An 18685-nucleotide genomic window follows, 5' to 3' on the forward strand; every position below is an offset into this window, starting at 1 on the left:
GGTACATTATCCCTTATAATACATGAGTGATACTCAGAGTTCCCTGTATAACTCAGCCTGCAGCCTTGTACCTTTATATGGGCACAGAACCCCTCAGTGACTTCTAAAATCCTTATCATTTACAGTAGGGGGTACATTATCCCTTATAATACATGAGTGATGCTCAGAGTTCCCTGTATAACTCAGCCTGCAGCCTTGTACCTTTATATGGTCACAGAACCTTTCATTGACTTCTAATAGCCTTATCATTTACAGTGGGGGTACATTATGCTTTATGATACATGAGTGATACTCAGAGTTCCCTGTATTACTCAGCCTGCAGCCTTTACATGGTCACAGAACCCCCTGGGGTACATTATCCCTTATAATACACAAGCACCCTGTAAGTTTAATAGATTTCCTGAAACACACACATTTAGAACTGTATTTTTATTTTGAAGGGTATGAAAATGCAACAAATGACATTTTGCAAGATGATCAAGGATAATTGCTTAAACATCCTTAGTACTACTGTTATTGATCTGTATAAATTAGTACAATTATCTTTCCAGATGTTAAAAATGAAGATGACACATCTTCTGGTTGAGGAACCAGTGAACTACAACAATGTAACCGAGGAACAGATGTACAATCCAAATACATATACCAATGATACAGAAGCTCCAGCAGAACATGCTGTAAATTCTCAAAATGGTAAAAATATAGAAAGAGGTGATTTTTCATATGTACTTTTTCTGTCTAAAGTTCTGGATAATATATCTAGAAATAGAGCTTTAAACAAAAGTAAATCTGAAAAGAATTATGAAAAGTGTAAAAACTACCTTAAGATCAATGACCCATCACATCTCACAAATACAACCACAGCAAAGAGCTTCTTTGAGATTCTTTGAGAACTATGAGGTCTGTTAAGCTGCACAGGTTACAAAAAAATAACGTCTTGAAATTATTAGAAAAAGAGAAAGAATAAGTGGTTGACAGTAGTCAATGTGGAACAGTGACTACATTGACTACTAAATATCAAACAAGGAAAACAGTATCTAGACATGAAGCTGCACCTGAGAGCACTTTTCCAAAAAAAAAAATCACCCTCCCCAACAAAAAAAGAAAAAATAGTAACTGAAATTCTCAGCTGGACTTTTTTTTATTTTTTACTATTGAGTGCTATTCCCATATTTACCACTTTTAGCAATGCAGGTGTCAGGGAGCTGCTATCTTGCTCCATTCCCATTGTTCTGCTGATCGGCTGATGGAAGGGGGGGATATCACTCCAACTTGCAGCACAGCAGTAAAGTGTGACTGAAGTTTATCAGAGTACAGGTCACTTGGCTGTAGCACCCTGGGAAATGAAGAATATTTCTAGTCCCATGTGAAATTTCGAATTTACGGATTTCAATGCAGGATTCTGCTGAAGGAGCTCTTTTAACTGATGCATTTTGATGGTATTCCTTTAATGCAATAAGGCTAGTTCAAATTAAAGCATATGCATGATGTAGATCAGTGCTGTCCAACTGGCGGCCCGCGGGCCGCATGCGGCCCGCGACCCCCCTCTGTGTGGCCCCCCACCTGTCTGGCTGCTTTGATGGATTACCTTTGAGTAAGCATTAAATGGTATCAGTACTGAGATTAACTGCCCCCCTGCATGGTTCTCACCTCAGATTCAGGCTGTAATCCCTCTGTATTGTTTAAAATTGTAATCCTCTGTGTTTTTCACACCTTTTAATACCTGCATTGTTCACCCCCTGCAGTGTTCACACCTCAGGCTCAGACTGTAATCACTCCCATTGTTCACTTCTTCACACCTCAGACATAGGTACTGTAGGCAGAGTATGGCACATACAGCCAGCATAGGGCAGGTAGAGTATGGCACACACAGGCAGCATAGGGTCAGGGAGGGTATGGCACACACAGGAAGGGTAGGGCAGGCAGAGTATGGCACACACAGTCAGGGTAGGGCAGGCAGAGTATGGCACACACAGGCAGGGTAGGGCAGGCAGAGTATGGCACACAGAGGCAGCATAGGGAAGGCAGAGTATGGCACACACAGGCAGGGTAGGACAGGCAGAGTATGGCACACACAGGCAGGGTAGGGCAGGCAGAGTATGGCACACAGAGGCAGCATAGGGAAGGCAGAGTATGGCACACACAGGCAGGGTAGGACAGGCAGAGTATGGCACACACAGGCAGGGTAGGACAGGCAGAGTATGGCACACACAGGCAGGGTAGGACAGGCAGAGTATGGCAGCCCTATGCTGCTTGTGGGAGGTGAACCTGGCAGGGGTTTGTTGTGGGAGTTTGTTAGCAGTTGGAAATAGCCATTAAATGATCCCTAAGGTGTGTAATTATGTACTGGGGGTTGGTGTGCTATCCACAGGGGAGGAGGAGGCATATGGAATTTAAGGGTATATCTTAATATGACATAATTCTTTCACATATGAATGATGGTTGATATCCCCACAGTAAGGACCAAGCATTTGGGATTTTGCTGTGCTACCACCATTGTGATAAAATAGGTGTGGTTTGAAGTGGGTGTGGTTTCAAAAAGGGGAGTGGTCAAAACTGGCTTCCATTAGCGGCCCTCCACCATGTATGCTAGAGAAATTCTGGCCCTCGGCACCGTAGAAGTTGGACAGCACTGATGTAGATAATGGTGTTTCGAGGTTAAAGAACTTTATTATTTACATTACTATATTTGACAACTAATCCTAAACCCTGTCCTAGAATCTCATTATGAAACCCCTCCCTCGCCTTGTTCCATTATTAAAGTGATAGATTCTAGGACTGGTGCCTCTGCATTTAGAGAGCCTGTGCACCATAGAAGCAGATGGACTTCAAGTCCTAGAATGTATTCATTTATAGTGGAGCATAAAGTGAAGGACGGGTTGCATTACACTAGCAGGATAAGGGGTCTTGGGGAATAGCTCGCTGGAGTTATTTTGCTTACATGTGAATCTGTGGAATAAGGTATATTTGTTAAAAAAAATTTGTTTTTATTTATTTATAAGTTTAGTGGGGGGAGCGGGATGGGAGGGGGTAATAGGTTGTGCAGCGAGCAAGGTATTTTTTATTGTATTTCACTGCATACGGTTACTCAGCAAACATTTAACCTGTATACGTTTAATCGCATCTTGATAAATGTTGCCTTATACTGTATCTATGCCAACACCCAGTACACAATTCTACTAGAAAACTCAAGGGTATAGTGACCCCCTGTATTTTCTATGGGTAATGTTGCACTGGTTTAAAAATAGCAACACATACATATAGTTACACAGTTACATAGGGTTGAAAAAAGACCAGAGTCCATCAAGTTCAACCCATCCAAGTAAACCCAGCACACACAAACCTATACTGACCTATCTATACACTCACATACATAAACCATATGTACCAACATCAATACTAACTGTAGATTTTAGTATCACAATAGCCTTGGATACTAGGCTATGCACTCTCTCCAGCTCATTTATATCCTTTTTAAGGACTGGAGCCCAAAACTGCACTGCATACTCAAGGTGAGGCCTTACCAGGGACCTATAAAGGGGCAAAATTATGTTCTCATCCCTTGAGTCAATGCCCTTTTTTTTTATACAAGACAGCACTTTATTTGCTTTATTAGCCACTGAATTACACTGCCTGGAATTAAACAACTTGTTATCTACAAAAACCCCTAGATCCTTCTCCATTAAGGATCCCCCCAACACACTACCATTTAGTGTATAGCTCGTGTTTATATTATTTCTACCAAAGTGCATAACTTTGCACTTATCAACATTGAACCTCATTTTCCAGTTTGCTGCCCAGTTTTCCAATTTTGTCAAATTGCTCTGCAAAGTGGCAGCATCCTGCATGGAACTTATAGTTTCCATTAATTCAGTATTATATTTAACAAAAGTACTATTTGTGCTAATAATGAGGAGATGGTTAATGAAATAATATACTAACAAGCTAAATAGCTAATTGCTATAATTTACGCACCATATAAAATATTATTCATTTTCCTTGTCCAAGTGTATTTCATGTTAAAGAGAAAGCAAAGTCTGAAAAACAAGTTTGGAGGTATGACCTGTGCCTCATACACATTAACATGCATGATATGGGCTTTATTGGCTGTGGGTCAGTGTTGCTTCTCAATTTTACGGCACCCAGATCCGCAACAGATCTACAGATGCCAAGGTATGTGTAGAAAAGTAAATAAAGACTTACAATGTATTAGTGTTTTTACTTATCAAATGCTATGTGAAATGCTCAGTAAGAAAATGCATGTATGCAATAACCTGCTCATACCTCTGTAAAAAGGAGGACATTTTAGGCAGCATTAAATCACTTGAATATCTTCTGTTTGCCATGGGTATTTCTAACATGAGTTAAAATATTGTATTGACATAATCTAATATTATATAAACTCTTTAGGAAATAGCACCTTTAGGAAAATGACATTATAGTCAGAATTCCCAGCAGTAATTTAGTCAAGCATAGATAATTGAATTGTTTAGATATTGTATATTTCTTATATATAGTTTCTTTGGTTCGGCAGATGTAATAAATCAGTTGTGTCATTTATCATAGACAGACAATAAGGTAAAAGATTGTAATTGCAGGCTGATATTCTCTACTTAGTGGAAGAATTCTCTCAAGCTGGAATGGCTGTATAGTCAGTGCCACCTAGTGCTTAGTTTCATACAAAGGGTTGCAAGAGAATCTGTAATCTCTATACATCGCCCGGTGTATCACATGATCTCTATCTGTTCCTTTGATTGCTACACTTATTATCCCTACTGTATCCCATGCATTCCCATCACTGACCATGATATATTATGCATTTCAGCTATTCTGTCCTGTGAGTTTTTTATAATTTATGCAGCATTGATATATCTCTTGCATTGTAACAGTTAACTCAGCCTAGGTTCCACTTGGAGGGCCAGTACTTGGGGTTGGACACTTGTGAGACTAAATCTGCAAAGTGATTACTGACCCTTGATTTGGGCAGGCGCTTCTGGAAGTTCTATATGAGAGTAACTGGTGAATATATGTACTGCAGCTATCTGTGACTATTCTCCTGGAGTCTACATTCCTGTAAGTGCTCTGGCACACGGGGAGACTAGTCACCCTCCCCAAAATGGCATCCCACCGGCGATTTATTTCCCCAAAATCGCGGAAGTTGCCTTTAGAGGAAACTTCTGCGATTTTGGGGAAATCGTGGTGCCGCATATGCCATCCCACCAGCGATTTACATTTTCGCAGGTGGGATGGCATTTCGGGGAGATTAGTCGCCCGCGACAAGGGAGATTTGTCGCGGGCGACTAATCTCCCCGTGTGCCAGAGAGTCGCATGTTTGTTCATTTGTAAAAAGAGCACAGAGTTTCAGGAGCACACAGCACCTTTATTTAACAATAGGGCTTACATCATTTTCTGATCACAGTTGTCCATTATACAATATATAATTGTATCATTATACGTATTGGATCCCTTATTCGGAAACCCATAATCCAGAATGTTCCAAATTACAGCAAGGCCGACTCCCATAGACTCATTTAATTTTAATTCACATTTTTAAAAGAGATTCCTCTGTAATAATAAAACAATACCTTGTACTTGATCCCAACTAAAGGTCCCCATATCCGGGTCGATTATAGCTGCCGATATCGGTCCCTTGGACAGATTCGGCAGCTTATCGGCCGGTGTAGGGGCAGAACTGAGGGGCCTGGCCAACCGATATCTGGCCTGAAATTGGCCAGATATCAATCGGCCAGGTTAGAAAATCCCATTGCCGCCCCCAGGGCCAAACAATCAAATTATTTTTTTTTTTCAACTTTTTTTACGACTTTTTCGTAGCCTTCGCACCGAGTACGAAAGTTTCGGATTCATTCAAGATTCACTATCGTGACTTTCCTTGGGCCAGGTTGGAGCTGCAGAGTGCCATTGAGCCCCATGGGAGACTTTCCTTGGGCCAGGTTGGAGCTGCAGAGTGCCATTGAGCCCTATGGGAGACTTTCCTTGGGCCAGGTTGGAGCTGCAGAGTGCCATTGAGTCCTATGGGAGGCTTCCAAAATCATGCTAAGTCTGAAAGTTTTGCCCACAGTTTACGAGCGCTCAATTCGAAAAAGTCGCCTATTTGCGCAAGTCGTAATGGTTCCGAAAAAGTCGCGTCATTTTACGAAAAAGTCGTAACGGCTACGAAAAAAATTGCAAAAAATACGAAAAAGTCGCAAAATGTTCGTTTTCCAATCGGAATTTTTCCCATTCGGATTTGTGGGTTAGTAAATCAACCCCTTAAGGTAGGTGATCCGAATTATGGGAAAAACCCCTTATCCGTAAAACCCCTGGTCCCGACCATTCTGGATAATGGGTCCGATACCTGTATCATTGTACTATTTCCAGCATTGCTGTTTTTTCCCCATATGCTTTATATAGGGAATAATTTACCACCTAATGTTAAATATAAGGTTATTGAAAATAACTCTGGAGCTGCAGGCCCAGTGCTGTCATGAAGGTCATGGAACTCTTAGGTGACATCTAATATCGTCATATTTGTGTTGTTTTTTAATCCTGTAATAATGTTTAAATGGGTCTTGTCACACAACTGACATCCTCAAACCCTTATTAAAACTGATGATATAACTAAGCACCATCTAGAAGTATATGTTTTACAGTTTATTCATGATTCTTGTGTAATATATGGATTCTGTCGGGGAAAAACATGTTTTTTTCATCTTTTAATAATGCTCCTCCAACAGAACCAAGCATAGAAAACTATTTTCAAAATAGTAAACTGATTTTTTTTTATATTTAATTTTGAAGTTTGACATGGGGCTAGCAATTCTTACTTTCCCAGGTGCCCATGGCCATGTGACTTGTTCTTGGAGTGACTTGGAGTGATATCAGCAGAACAATGGGAAGGGAGCAAGATAGCAGCTCCCAGTAGATATAAAAATAGCACTCAATAGTAAGAAATAGAAGTCCAGCTTGGGACTCCTCCAGTTACATGAGAGTAGGAGAAACAATAGGTTACCTGAAAGAAGTTCTAATGTGTAGCGCTGGCTCCTTCTGAAAGCTCAGACTCAGGCACAATGCACTGAGATGGCGCCTACACACCAATATTACAACTAAAAAAATACATTTATTGGTTCAAAAATAAAAATAGTCAGTTATTTGCAATGTGAACAGTATAATATAATAATAAAAACTCCCATAAAAATCAGGACAGGATCCTTTTAAGGTAGTTTTTGGGGGGACATATATTCTGCCTTGTTACCACATTACAAACCACTTTACAAAACACATTGTTACATACCACAACATTTAAACATAGTTATTCCACAATATAACTTTACCTTAGGAAGTCACAGAGACTGTAATATTGTTCCTGTACCTTAGCCGCTAGGACATCTTTAAAGGCCTGCAAATTGAAACAAAAGAGATTACAAAAAACACACACTAATGTTATTCCTACTCCCAAATGTAATAAAAGGCACAAAGTTTGCCCAGGTGCAGTGACCCAGAACAACCCATAAGATTTTTGCTTTTAAACATGTAACCAGGAAATGCAAATTGCTGATTAGTTGCTATAAACTTTGCAATCCCATAACCCCAGTGGTACTGATGGAAATACACAGAATACAATGATTATGTAGTAACAGCAATTACGTTTTACTGGCCTTAAAATTATGAAAGAATAGAGAGAAAGAGACTGGGCTCTCACTTCATTGCAGAGCAAAAATAGGGTGACTCCTAAAAAATATGGTGTGACATATTTGGAGTAGTGATGTGCAGGCTGGCCCAAAACCTACAGATCAGATAGCCTTTGACTAGCAAAGCACATCTTTAGCAAATTGCAGGCTGGTATCAGGCAAAACTCTGCCCCCATTTTCTCAAGCAGCTGCCAACTGTTGGCTTATTTATATATTTGTACCAGCCTGCGCCTCCACTTCTGATGACATCAGAGATGGGAGGGATGGGTGCAGGTATATAAATATCGGGTAGATGGCGGGTTACGGTTGGGTGTGGAATAGTGATATCTGCATGCAATGAGGTAGTAACTATCTGGCATATCTTTAAAAATCATTTGGGATACCAAGTGTTCCATCTGTACATCGACCTTCTCATTCATAAATGTAAAATGCCCTTAATGGTGTGAAGCAATTAGCGCAATTAGCAAACATCAAGTATCAGCCTCTCCAAAGACTGCTAAATGTGCTCCCATTCACTTAACTGGCATGGTACGACATACAAAGATATCTTTGGTTCTGCAGTATTTAGGAAGATGCTATTAGAAAATGCATAAATAATGGTTATTGTCGGGAACTGGCAGCAGATACCGGTATATTCAATAAGAGTCTCACCACAATATTCATTATATCTTACTATTACAGTGATGATGTATTAACAATGCATGACTTTTTTTCAAGCATTAACATAAAGCTGCTTTAAATAACATTTGCAGTTACATTTATGCAAGTGTGTAAAATGATCCTAACGTTCATGTTTATGTGTGAGGATCGTTAGTGATAAGGTAGCATGCAGTAGCATGTTCTTCCCAAGACGTGTATGCAGTGTCCACACTTGGAGATATAATCCTGCAGTGGCACTTTTTGGGGCAGGGAAGCATGAAATATAATATTCTTCCTTGTTAAAGGGAAACTGTCAAGATTTTTATGGTATACTTTTTATTTCTAAATTACACTGTTTACATAGCAAATAATTCACTCTACCATTTAAAATTGTATTCTTGAACCAACAAATGTTGTTTTTTAGCTGTAATACTGGTGTGTAGGGGCCATCTCAGTGCATTGTGCCTGAGTCTGAGCTTTCAGAAGGAGCCAGCGCTACACATTAGAACTGCTTTCAGGTAACATATTGTTTCTCCTACACTTCCTACCTCAGTAGTGTATATATGTGATATATGCATGTATTATATCTCAGTTAACTGTGAAAGGCACTAATAGATCTGATCAATATCAAACTGAGCTAAATAATATAAGCAATATGGCTGCACTGACCATGTGTATACACACCAATATAGAGAGCCACATATACTTACATTGTTACTGTCATATATATTTATATATATATATTTTCCATTATAAGCCTATTCTCTGACTACTTCTTAACTTTAGAATATCATTGCATTATCTTTCTGATTTATCTTATTTACTCTATTCATTCTAAATTTATTCTGAAAATAACTAATGTCTTCAAATGTAAACAAAAAGCCTAAAGAACATCCCTGCAGACAATCAAATTATTCTGCACTTATTTATGTGATGTTCTTCTTCAGCACTGTAATGTGCCATATGAACACTGACATCATAGATAAATCTATGTATGCATTATAAAATGTTACCTCTTTATCAATCACCAACACTTCCACGTGTGTTTTGCATATAAATGATGTCGGTCTCTTGTTAGTAACAAGGCCAATTTCCTGTTATGAAAATACATTTAGGATTTTTGCATTAAAAATGTTAGTGTTACAAGATATGCAGTATGATATTACCTTAATCTTGTTTATGGTAGGCAAGTAGGTAGGCTATTATGTAGAGAACCAAACAGCCCCCCACCATCCCAATAGTGAGTGTCTATGGCATCTTAGAGCAGCCCCTCTGGCATCTGCCAGAATCCACAGATTGCCTGTCTGGGCATGGGACTCTAGATGCATGTTTATAGGCAGGAGGGTATTTGCAGAGTATACAAGATCTATACATTTTTTATTTAAGATAGTAATAGGCCGTTTGTAGACTATAGCTGAACAAACTCGGCAGGACAGAGTATATGCAGAGATTTAGAATGAAATACCTACTGTCTGAGTAAAAAGAGTCAGGGACATACAAAGCTGAACTCTTAAATCATTCTGTATTTTGTGTGTGTGTATATATATATATACAGTATATATGAAGTGATGTCTCTTTAAGAAAGAGTTCAGGTTTGTATGATTGATTTTTTCAGTCTTTGTTTTTATTGGTTGTTGTACATATAAATAGCTGTTTCTTGTTGATCTCATTTGGCCTATGATTAAGTGCTCTTGGAGCACGAAATGCATGAGGCAAAAGAGATGTTGTTTAAATAAAGTAATTTATTTTCAACTTATTTTTCATGGTGACCTTTGTGGTTGTTGTAGTGCCCTTTTTTCCCTGTTTTGATGTTGATAAAATAATATACTCACTGATTTTAGCATTATATCAAAGGTAAAAAGCAATACATAAAAGAAATAGACTACACCCAAAGTCTGTTCAAGTTCCTGATTAGGGTCTGTAAAGAGCATTCAACTCCATTGTCATATGACATATGCATACATGAGTGATCATAGTTGTTGTATCTATATGGTAGGTTTATATAATATCATCCATTACTGCCTGTAAAAGACAGTTTTCTATTTATTTTCTTTATTTTCTCCCTTGCTTCTGTTATTGGCTCAAATAGGCTTTTTCACACCATTCATCAGTTTTACTGATCTTATAGAAAAAAGGATCATAGCTAAATTCTTACTGATAAATGGCCACAGAAGAAAGAAGGTCGAATAATCATGATCCAGGTCAGATCAACCCAACAATAACACATACAATGTCTGAACTAGGGTGACAGCACCTATTCCTCCAAGTCAATGTATGTTTAATGTATGTCAATATGTACTGAATGAAAAAACATCCAGTTAAGGGGGTGGGCCTATAAAAGTAGGTAGTTGTCCTCTCAGTGGGACTACAACTTGTACATGGCACATCTCTGTATGAGAGTCAGTCTATAATACAGTATGTATTCTAACACAGAGATGAACTGTATTGTCCCACTGATCATAACCTCTTTTTCTAGTGAACCTTTTATGATTGTAAGATAAAGAAAGTGATTTACTATGGAAGTACTAAAATTGTCCTATGCTACATGAGTTGAAATTCTCCTTTAAATCTTTAAATATTAAACAGGTTTTACTGTACTGAATTACTTACATTTTAAAAATATGCTATATACTCAAAAAGATAATTATGTAATTTTTTAATTTGGAGGTACACAGCTGAGGTTAAAAAAAGCCATGTCCATCCAGTTCAGTACTTACCCCTACAAAATCCCCTTCCTCAACTTCATATAATTCATCAGTCAATGCACTTTGTTTTTTTGCATTCCCATTTTCTGTGACTGCCATCAGAGTTCCAGAAAGGATGAGATAGCACTCGATCGGCTTGTGACCTTGCCTAATCACTAAAGTCTTTGCTTCATACCTTAGGAGATGCAAAAGGAAAACAGGTCAGTAGAAACTTAATAATCTGAGATAGCAGTCTTCTGTAGTTCCTACTGTGTTTTCTGTGTTCCTCAGTAAATTGTGTAGCCATTATTATTGTCTTCCCCTCAATAAGGCCTGGGTCAAAGAGGTAACTTCCTTTTAGTTTTTGAAACAACACAAGAAAGTCTATAAATGAGCCCTGTAGGGTACCATTATGGCTGCAGTTTGAATTCAACCCCATGAATAGCCAAGGAACAGCAAATATAAGCAATGACTGGAGTACTTTCTGGTCCAGCCAATCCAAATAAGCCTTAAAGGAAAAGTAACACCAACATTTTTTAAGTGAAAAAGCTATTCTACCCTGCACCAATAACTGCCCTATCCTGCAAACCCCTTAGTATTTTGAATGCTTTAAAAGAAAATACCTGTTAAAACTTGGCTCCCTGTCAATTGAACTAAGCCTATACGGAGAAGGAAGGAGCAGGCATCAACTATGCGACGATCGATTGATCGAGTCTAGCCTGACTCCTTCCTATACAGAAGGAAGGCTAGGCTCGATCAATCGATCCTTGCATAGTTGATGCCTGCTCCTTCCTTCTCCGTATAGGCTTAGTTCAATTGACAGGGAGCCAAGTTTTAACAGGTATTTTCTTTTAAAGCATTCAAAATACTAAGTGGTTTGCAGGATAGGGCAGTTATTGGTGCAGGGTAGAAAAGCTTTTTCACTTAAAAAATTTTAGTGTTACTTTTCCTTTAAGGCATCCTTAACAGTGATGCCCCTTGGGTTCACTTACAAGCAGCCTCCTACCTCAGCTCACTAAAGGACAAATGCCATGCATATATGGCTACTCTTAGGGGCCTATTTATTATGCTGTGTAAAATGAAATTTGCAGATAAAATGGTGTAAAAAGCTGTAAAAAATAAATGGAGAAGTTCGCCATCTGAATGCCAGATTTTACACCATTATTTTACGTAAGTAAAAAAACTACACCAATTTTATGCCGTTTTTTACATGGCAAGGCCTGGCGATGTGTGGGAATTTTGTGGCCGTTTTTTACACAGCATAATAAATCTGCCCTTTAGTATGTTAGTCATTGAGCAGCTCAGTCATAATTCCACAATGGTCATGCATAGAGTGGGACCACTCTCTCCCTGACTGGCTTAAGCTATATTTGGTATTTTAGTCACTGCTTGACCAAGCCTAACAATCTGTATCATTATAAACAGAGTTGGGACCACATTATGTTTAACCAGAGCATGGTGCATTGGATGGATTATTAACATATAGTCAGTTGAAATAATAATGGAATGGAAATAAAAATAGAAGAGGCCTGTTCTCACCTGGCCCTATCTAATATCCACCAATCAGGAGATCTTCAAAAGTAATGATTCTCATACCTTCATGCACAAGCGGTTGTCCACATGACATTAACTTACTTTGTTAGGCCATCTCTCAAAACAGGCAACAATAATAAAATCCATTTTTTGTAACTCTCTAGTTATTGGAAATCATTGTGGAAAATGTATATCCCTAACAACTAAATATGACAGTAAGTACATCTGGCCCTGTGATTGGTTTGTATCCATGGGGTATGTAAGATGTTCACATTCATCATTTTTCCACATAGACTGCAAGTTCAGCGTGTTTATATTACATGATATAGAAGTGAAAAATGTATTTTTATTCATATATTTGGTACATATTATGACACAGCATGAATTCTTCAAATGGTTGAAAATAAAAACACTAATCTCATGCCAACAGTTTAACTGATCCAGTGTACTTACTCTTGATACACAGCGTGCTGACATAACTGGAGCTGAGTTTTGTCTCGGAGACTTTGAAATGCTCTGTTCTTCTTTAAACACGACTGGATCTTGAATAGAGATTATATCACAGTAAAGATCATCCTGTTCTTCAGTAGCTATGCTTTATTACCCACATATTTTATCCTTCATGAGTCACACTTACGCAAATCGAAAGTGTTATTTGTTTAGGACGTGAAGCCTTACTTAAGATTCTTCTATAGACGTAGTAAGATGGAGGGTAATGGCACTAAAGAGGCAAAATGTAGCCAGAGGTCTGTTTTGACATAAAATATTTATGGTCTGAGCGAGACCACATAATTTAAATTGCAGGGAGTTCTGAAAGATTTTAGTGAATTCAGTAATTGTAAGTTACTCATTTATACAATTACTTAAATTTTTTACCCATTATATGCCAGGGTGTTTTATATATATATATATATATATATTATTAAGGCCCCCAAACTTTACTAAAAATTGCAATGCAAAAATTGCAATTTATTTATTTGCTTTGTTTTATTTACTTTAATAATCTAGCAGGTACGGCAATAATTGCAACTGTTTACTGCTGTCTAAGCTCTGGATGGAATATCTCTTTATATAAACACAGCTCTACAGCTCTGTCACACAAGGCATTTTTGCAAAGAACACCAGGGTATAAAGTGATGACTGCAAAGGGCAATTGTTTATACAGTTCCTGATATACAGTACATGCAGTTCTGATTATCTTACATGAAAGCAATGTGAATTTTATGTGCAGATTTCCTTTAAACCAGTCATTCAGGTACAGTAAGTCAGGCAATAAATGAAGTATATTAAATTTCCCATTTGCATTGTAGCAGCTAAAAAGTCATTAAAAAGACAATACTAATGCATGTTCTCAGTTCAGAATCGTAAATCAATGCGTACAAGGTAAACAAAAGGTCTTTTATTGTACCTGTCTGAGAACTTGCTGAGTTCTATGCTGTGGGTGAACACACAACAGGTTCTTTAACTTTTCAAAGTCCTTCCTCTGCAAAAAAAAAAAAAAATATTTACAGCAACTGCCCTTTTGTTTACAACCATTATCTCCATAACCACCAATAGTTTTGTAAATAAAGCCTCAAGTAATCTCACGTGGCCTTAACAAAGCAGTGTGTTACTGTTTACTTTCTATTTTTACATTTAAAGGAGAAGCCCAATATTTGCTGGTACTACATAGATTCAGGTAATGTTTTCCTCTGAACACATTCAGAAATAATATACCGTGACTTGGCACACCCATACTATATACCAAAGGGATCATTTACAAATTCAAGGGTAGCATGGCATACAGCCAGGAACAAACAGGAGCAGGACAGAGGAGGCGTAGAGCCAGGAACAAGACTGGAGCAGGTACACAACTGGAACAGGAATAGAACGAAGGCAAGGGAGGAGAGCAAGGGGCAAGCCACAGTACTCAAGCCAAAACTACCTTATTGCTTAGACAAGGAATTAATACAGGAGGAGGGGTTATATAGTATGAAGTCAACTCTGATTGGCTGACCAATATGGATATGGAATTGAGATGGAAAGCCAGGTAAGAGGTAATTAGACAGCATGCCAGCTGCTCTCCTGGCCTAGCGGTTAGAGAGCGCAACCAGAAACCTGGAGGTTACTGGCTTGGATCCAAGCAAAACCGGTGGGCATCTTCTAGGGGTGTAAATTGAAAGCCATAGTTTATATCATATTAACATTGTTAATTAGAAAAAGAGGTACATTTCTACAGTGTATGGTATTAGGGAATGATGATTTGTCATATGCTCCGTAGCAACTTATAATACTGATACCTGAAATCCTTTACATAAATATATGCTTTTAAATGTCGATCCATGTAAATACACTTGGCTAGCTGAAGGAAAAGCAATCTTAAAGGTTAAGTGTTCTCAAGATGCCTATATCTACTAGTGCACCTCCTGTGGTTCCTTGAGGATTACATTGTTTCTCTGATTGCATTTTTGGCTTACAGGAAATAATATAGAATGCTGAGTTTACTAGATAATGGAATTTAGGGCATTAATGGAGAGTAAGTGAATGTTAACACGATTTTCTTACAGTGGGGATCAACTAAAGGTCGCAACAAATAGCTTTTGCATCTTTATTTTGCCTTTGCATGTTTATTTGCATCTCTTGGATTTTTAAACATTATTCAAAATTATCGTCATAGATCGTCAGTACAAAATACTTGCTGTACTGAGGAATTAAAATCCTACAGATAGATCGAAACATTGAGTGCATTAGAAGAGTTTCTAATATTTCCAGATGTTCCGATCAGGGTCCCTTACTGACTCATTGTCAAATGCCACAGTCATACCATAACTAAGTAATGTTATCCAGAACTCATATCCTTAAATCCATTCATTCCATAATGTAGGACTGATGCATCTCAACCAAGGCCTCTCTTAACTTTTCTACATACAGCATTTAGAGTAATTATAATGAATCTCTATATTCCTCTTGGTATATACAGATTGCCTTCAGATGCCTTGAAAGATAAAGACTGGTTCAAACGTGGGTACAATTTTCACATCGTAAAGACATGTGCATGTTTTTCTAAGACCTACAGATTGGTGAAGCTACCATCTTGTAATAGTAAAATTGACCATGACACAGTTTTATTTGCCTGGATTTTCAGTCCATTGCTATCAACTTTAAAGACAGCCAGGAACTCATAATTGTAGTGGCTAGCTTACACTAAAATCTGAATGTTCGCACCAAGTCCAAGTTTCCAGTCCAATCTAAACTAGCTCCCACGAGGTCCAGTGGTATCTTGCTTAGACAATAGTACCTTAGTGTTAGTTAAGTTTTATGGGCATGTAATTTTACATTACATACACATAACCATTCTGTTGGAATGGTTACAGAAAGTACAGCTCCAATAGTTTTATTTCCTATTTTACAAAACACTTACCGTGTTATTCTTTGAAAAGCTGCTTATATTGAAGAGAAGATCACTCCTACTGTGTATCTGCATTTGTAGGTGAAATAATGCCCACTCCACAACTTTGTTCCTTCCAATATACCTATGGACATTAATAAAGCATATAAACATTAGGAAAAAGCTTAAGCTTATTGAAAAATGCCATTGGTCAGAAGCCACATTGACTCAAGGGAACAGTTCACAGACAACAGCTCTGCACAAGTAGATAGTTATGAACAGCAACCTTAAATCTGCAAGCCAATTCACAGGGGCTGGGGGAGAGACATAAAACTATACTTTTACCATCTAACTTTAAATCACAACAAAAAATAATCAGTAATATTGTCTTTTGTCAAAACTGAGAATGGCTCTGCTTGTTTGTAAGCTAATATGCAACCACAGGCTTATACAGATATGAGATCCCGTTATCCGGAAACCCATTATCCAGAAAACTCTGAATTACAGGATGGCCATTTCCCATAAACTCCTTTTTAATCAAACAATTATCATTTTTAAGAATGATTTTAGCTGTTGTTAAACGTACCTGCATTTCAGCTTGGACATTCCAGATGTATAATAAGAAATATACAAATAATGTATATTAATATTCCTATACAGTTATTATCATTCTTTATGTATGTAGTGCTGACATATTTTGCAGCACTTTACAGAGATTATAAATCAGTCCCCGCCCAGGTGGAGCTTACTATCTAAAGTCTCTATCACATTCACACAAGCTATAGTAAATATGACCAGGAGACAATTAACCTATCTGTATATTTTGGACTGAGGGAGGAAGCCATAGTACCTGCAGAAAATCCACATAAGCACAAGGATATATTATGTTTATTGTACTTTTATCCAAGTTCCCTGCAAGGGCCCCCTGTGATGCTGGAGCATACGTGCTCTTTGCGCTCCCCTACAACTAGTACAGAAAATCTAACAGTTGCTGGGCAAATGAATTTGTAACTAGAGCTTTTATGTACATTTTCTAGTGAAAGAGAAAGGCAAGGCTGAAAGTTAATCAGTAACCCATTACATACAGATAACAGCATCGCTTGTCGGTACCTGCAGTAAGACCACAGCATCTTCTAATATGGCAAATACCTTTTTAGAGTTAGAAGCATCCCACACACATGTCTTATATTGGTGGCTATTCGGAAGAAACGCTGGCATCCTCCCTGGGATTTAAAAAGAGAATCCAGTTATAGAGCAGTGGGAAGGAGTATATGAAGTGGAGCAGAAGGCAGTGTGATTACCTGAGAGCTGGTAAGATGGAGTATATAAAGTGGAGCAGAAGGCAGTGTGATTACCTGAGAGCTGGTAAATGGAGTATATGAAGTGGAGCAGAAGGCAGTGTGATTACCTGAGGGCTGGTAAGATGGAGTATATGAAGTGGAGCAGATGCAGTGTGATTACCTGAGAGCTGGTAAGATGGAGTATATGAAGTGGAGCACAAGGCAGTGTGATTACCTGAGGGCTGGTAAATGGAGTAAATGAAGTGGAGCAGAAGGCAGTGTGATTACCTGAGGGTTGGTAAGATGGAGTATATGAAGTGGAGCAGAAGGCAGTGTGATTACCTGAGGGCTGGTAAGATGGAGTACATGAAGTGGAGCAGAAGGCAGTGTGATTACCTGAGGGCTGGTAAATGGAGTATATGAAGTGGAGCAGAAGGCAGTGTGATTACCTGAGGGCTGGTAAGATGGAGTATATGAAGTGGAGCAGAAGGCAGTGTGATTACCTGAGAGCTAGTAAGATGCCTTGCACTCATATTGCAGGTTGGGACTTGAGCTTCTACGCTCAACACAGAGTTGCTATAAACTTAATGTGATTCATTTCCCTCTAAGGAGCTTAGGGAAGGAGGAGGAGGAGGAGTTGTATTTAACTGATCTCTTGGTATGTGTAGCCAGGGTGACAGACTATGCTAATTATTCTTTTTCTGCCAGACTCCTATAAATTGCTATGCAGCTTTTTGTCTTCAGTGCTGGTAAAGTCCATTAGCTGAGTGTTGTAAATTCCACCTCATGTAGCACCATGTGAATCTGCAGGAATTCAGGCGCAGCAAACCCTCTGTTATTAAAGATGGATTCTACATTTTGTTTACACATAAAGCAATGTTCAATATTTTTCTGAAATTAAACTAAAAATTACAAATTTCAAATATGGCTCAATATTTGTCCGAATCCAAAAATTGTGGATTTTGTGTATCCCAAATGATTAATATCTGGGCTGAAGTGGTGTAACTAGAAGGGTCCAGGCCCCCACCACAAAAGTCAAGGGGGCTGCCTGGAGGGTATTGGGAGCGGAACATACCTTGTGATCTGGGACCCCTGGTCTTCCAGGCCCTCCTGCGACTGTGGAGTCTGCTATAAGGGCAATTAAACCATAATATTTATGCTTTTTTTTCCTTTTCCTTTGCTAAAATGTACTTAAAAATATTGATAGCTGTTTTAATTTGCAGCCTTTGTTGCTAATCATGGCAGAGGATTAACACATTTATATTTTTGTTGGAGAAATTTCTCAGTTTTTATAAGGCTTTTGAAACATGACACAGTGGCAGGAACAAGGAAAACTGTGACCACTAAGCTAAATATTTGTAAACGATAAAGCTATGGTGTAATAATTGTGACCAAATATTTTATTCAAAGTCTGCACTCACCCATGTCAATGTAATAAAAGGCAATGGGGTCGATTCACTAAAGTGCGATAAAACGCGCGTTATTTATAGCGTG

The 18685-nt window shown here is 38.4% G+C and overlaps 1 protein-coding gene across 2 annotated transcripts in view; it reads right to left on the reverse strand.

Annotated features, from left to right (window-relative positions):
- Nucleotides 1-18685, reverse strand: part of LOC100487667 — a 153143-nt gene that overhangs the window by 117468 nt on the left and 16990 nt on the right. Inside the window, exons 1-8 of one of the 2 annotated variants that reach the window (XM_031895408.1) lie at nt 17695-17787; nt 17061-17134; nt 15945-16056; nt 13953-14027; nt 12998-13086; nt 11045-11207; nt 9341-9421; nt 7332-7396 (exon numbers count right to left, since the gene is read on the reverse strand). In XM_031895408.1, the coding sequence (XP_031751268.1) occupies nt 7332-7396; nt 9341-9421; nt 11045-11207; nt 12998-13086; nt 13953-14027; nt 15945-16056; nt 17061-17134; nt 17695-17724 (689 nt within the window). In that variant the 5' untranslated portion in view covers nt 17725-17787. Of the gene's footprint in view, nt 1-7331; nt 7397-9340; nt 9422-11044; nt 11208-12997; nt 13087-13952; nt 14028-15944; nt 16057-17060; nt 17135-17694; nt 17788-18685 lie in introns of those variants that run through there. The other variant, XM_012955676.2, reaches the window with a different exon arrangement.

This window comes from Xenopus tropicalis, chromosome 1, assembly GCF_000004195.4.
Source record: "Xenopus tropicalis strain Nigerian chromosome 1, UCB_Xtro_10.0, whole genome shotgun sequence".
NCBI lineage: Eukaryota > Metazoa > Chordata > Amphibia > Anura > Pipidae > Xenopus > Xenopus tropicalis.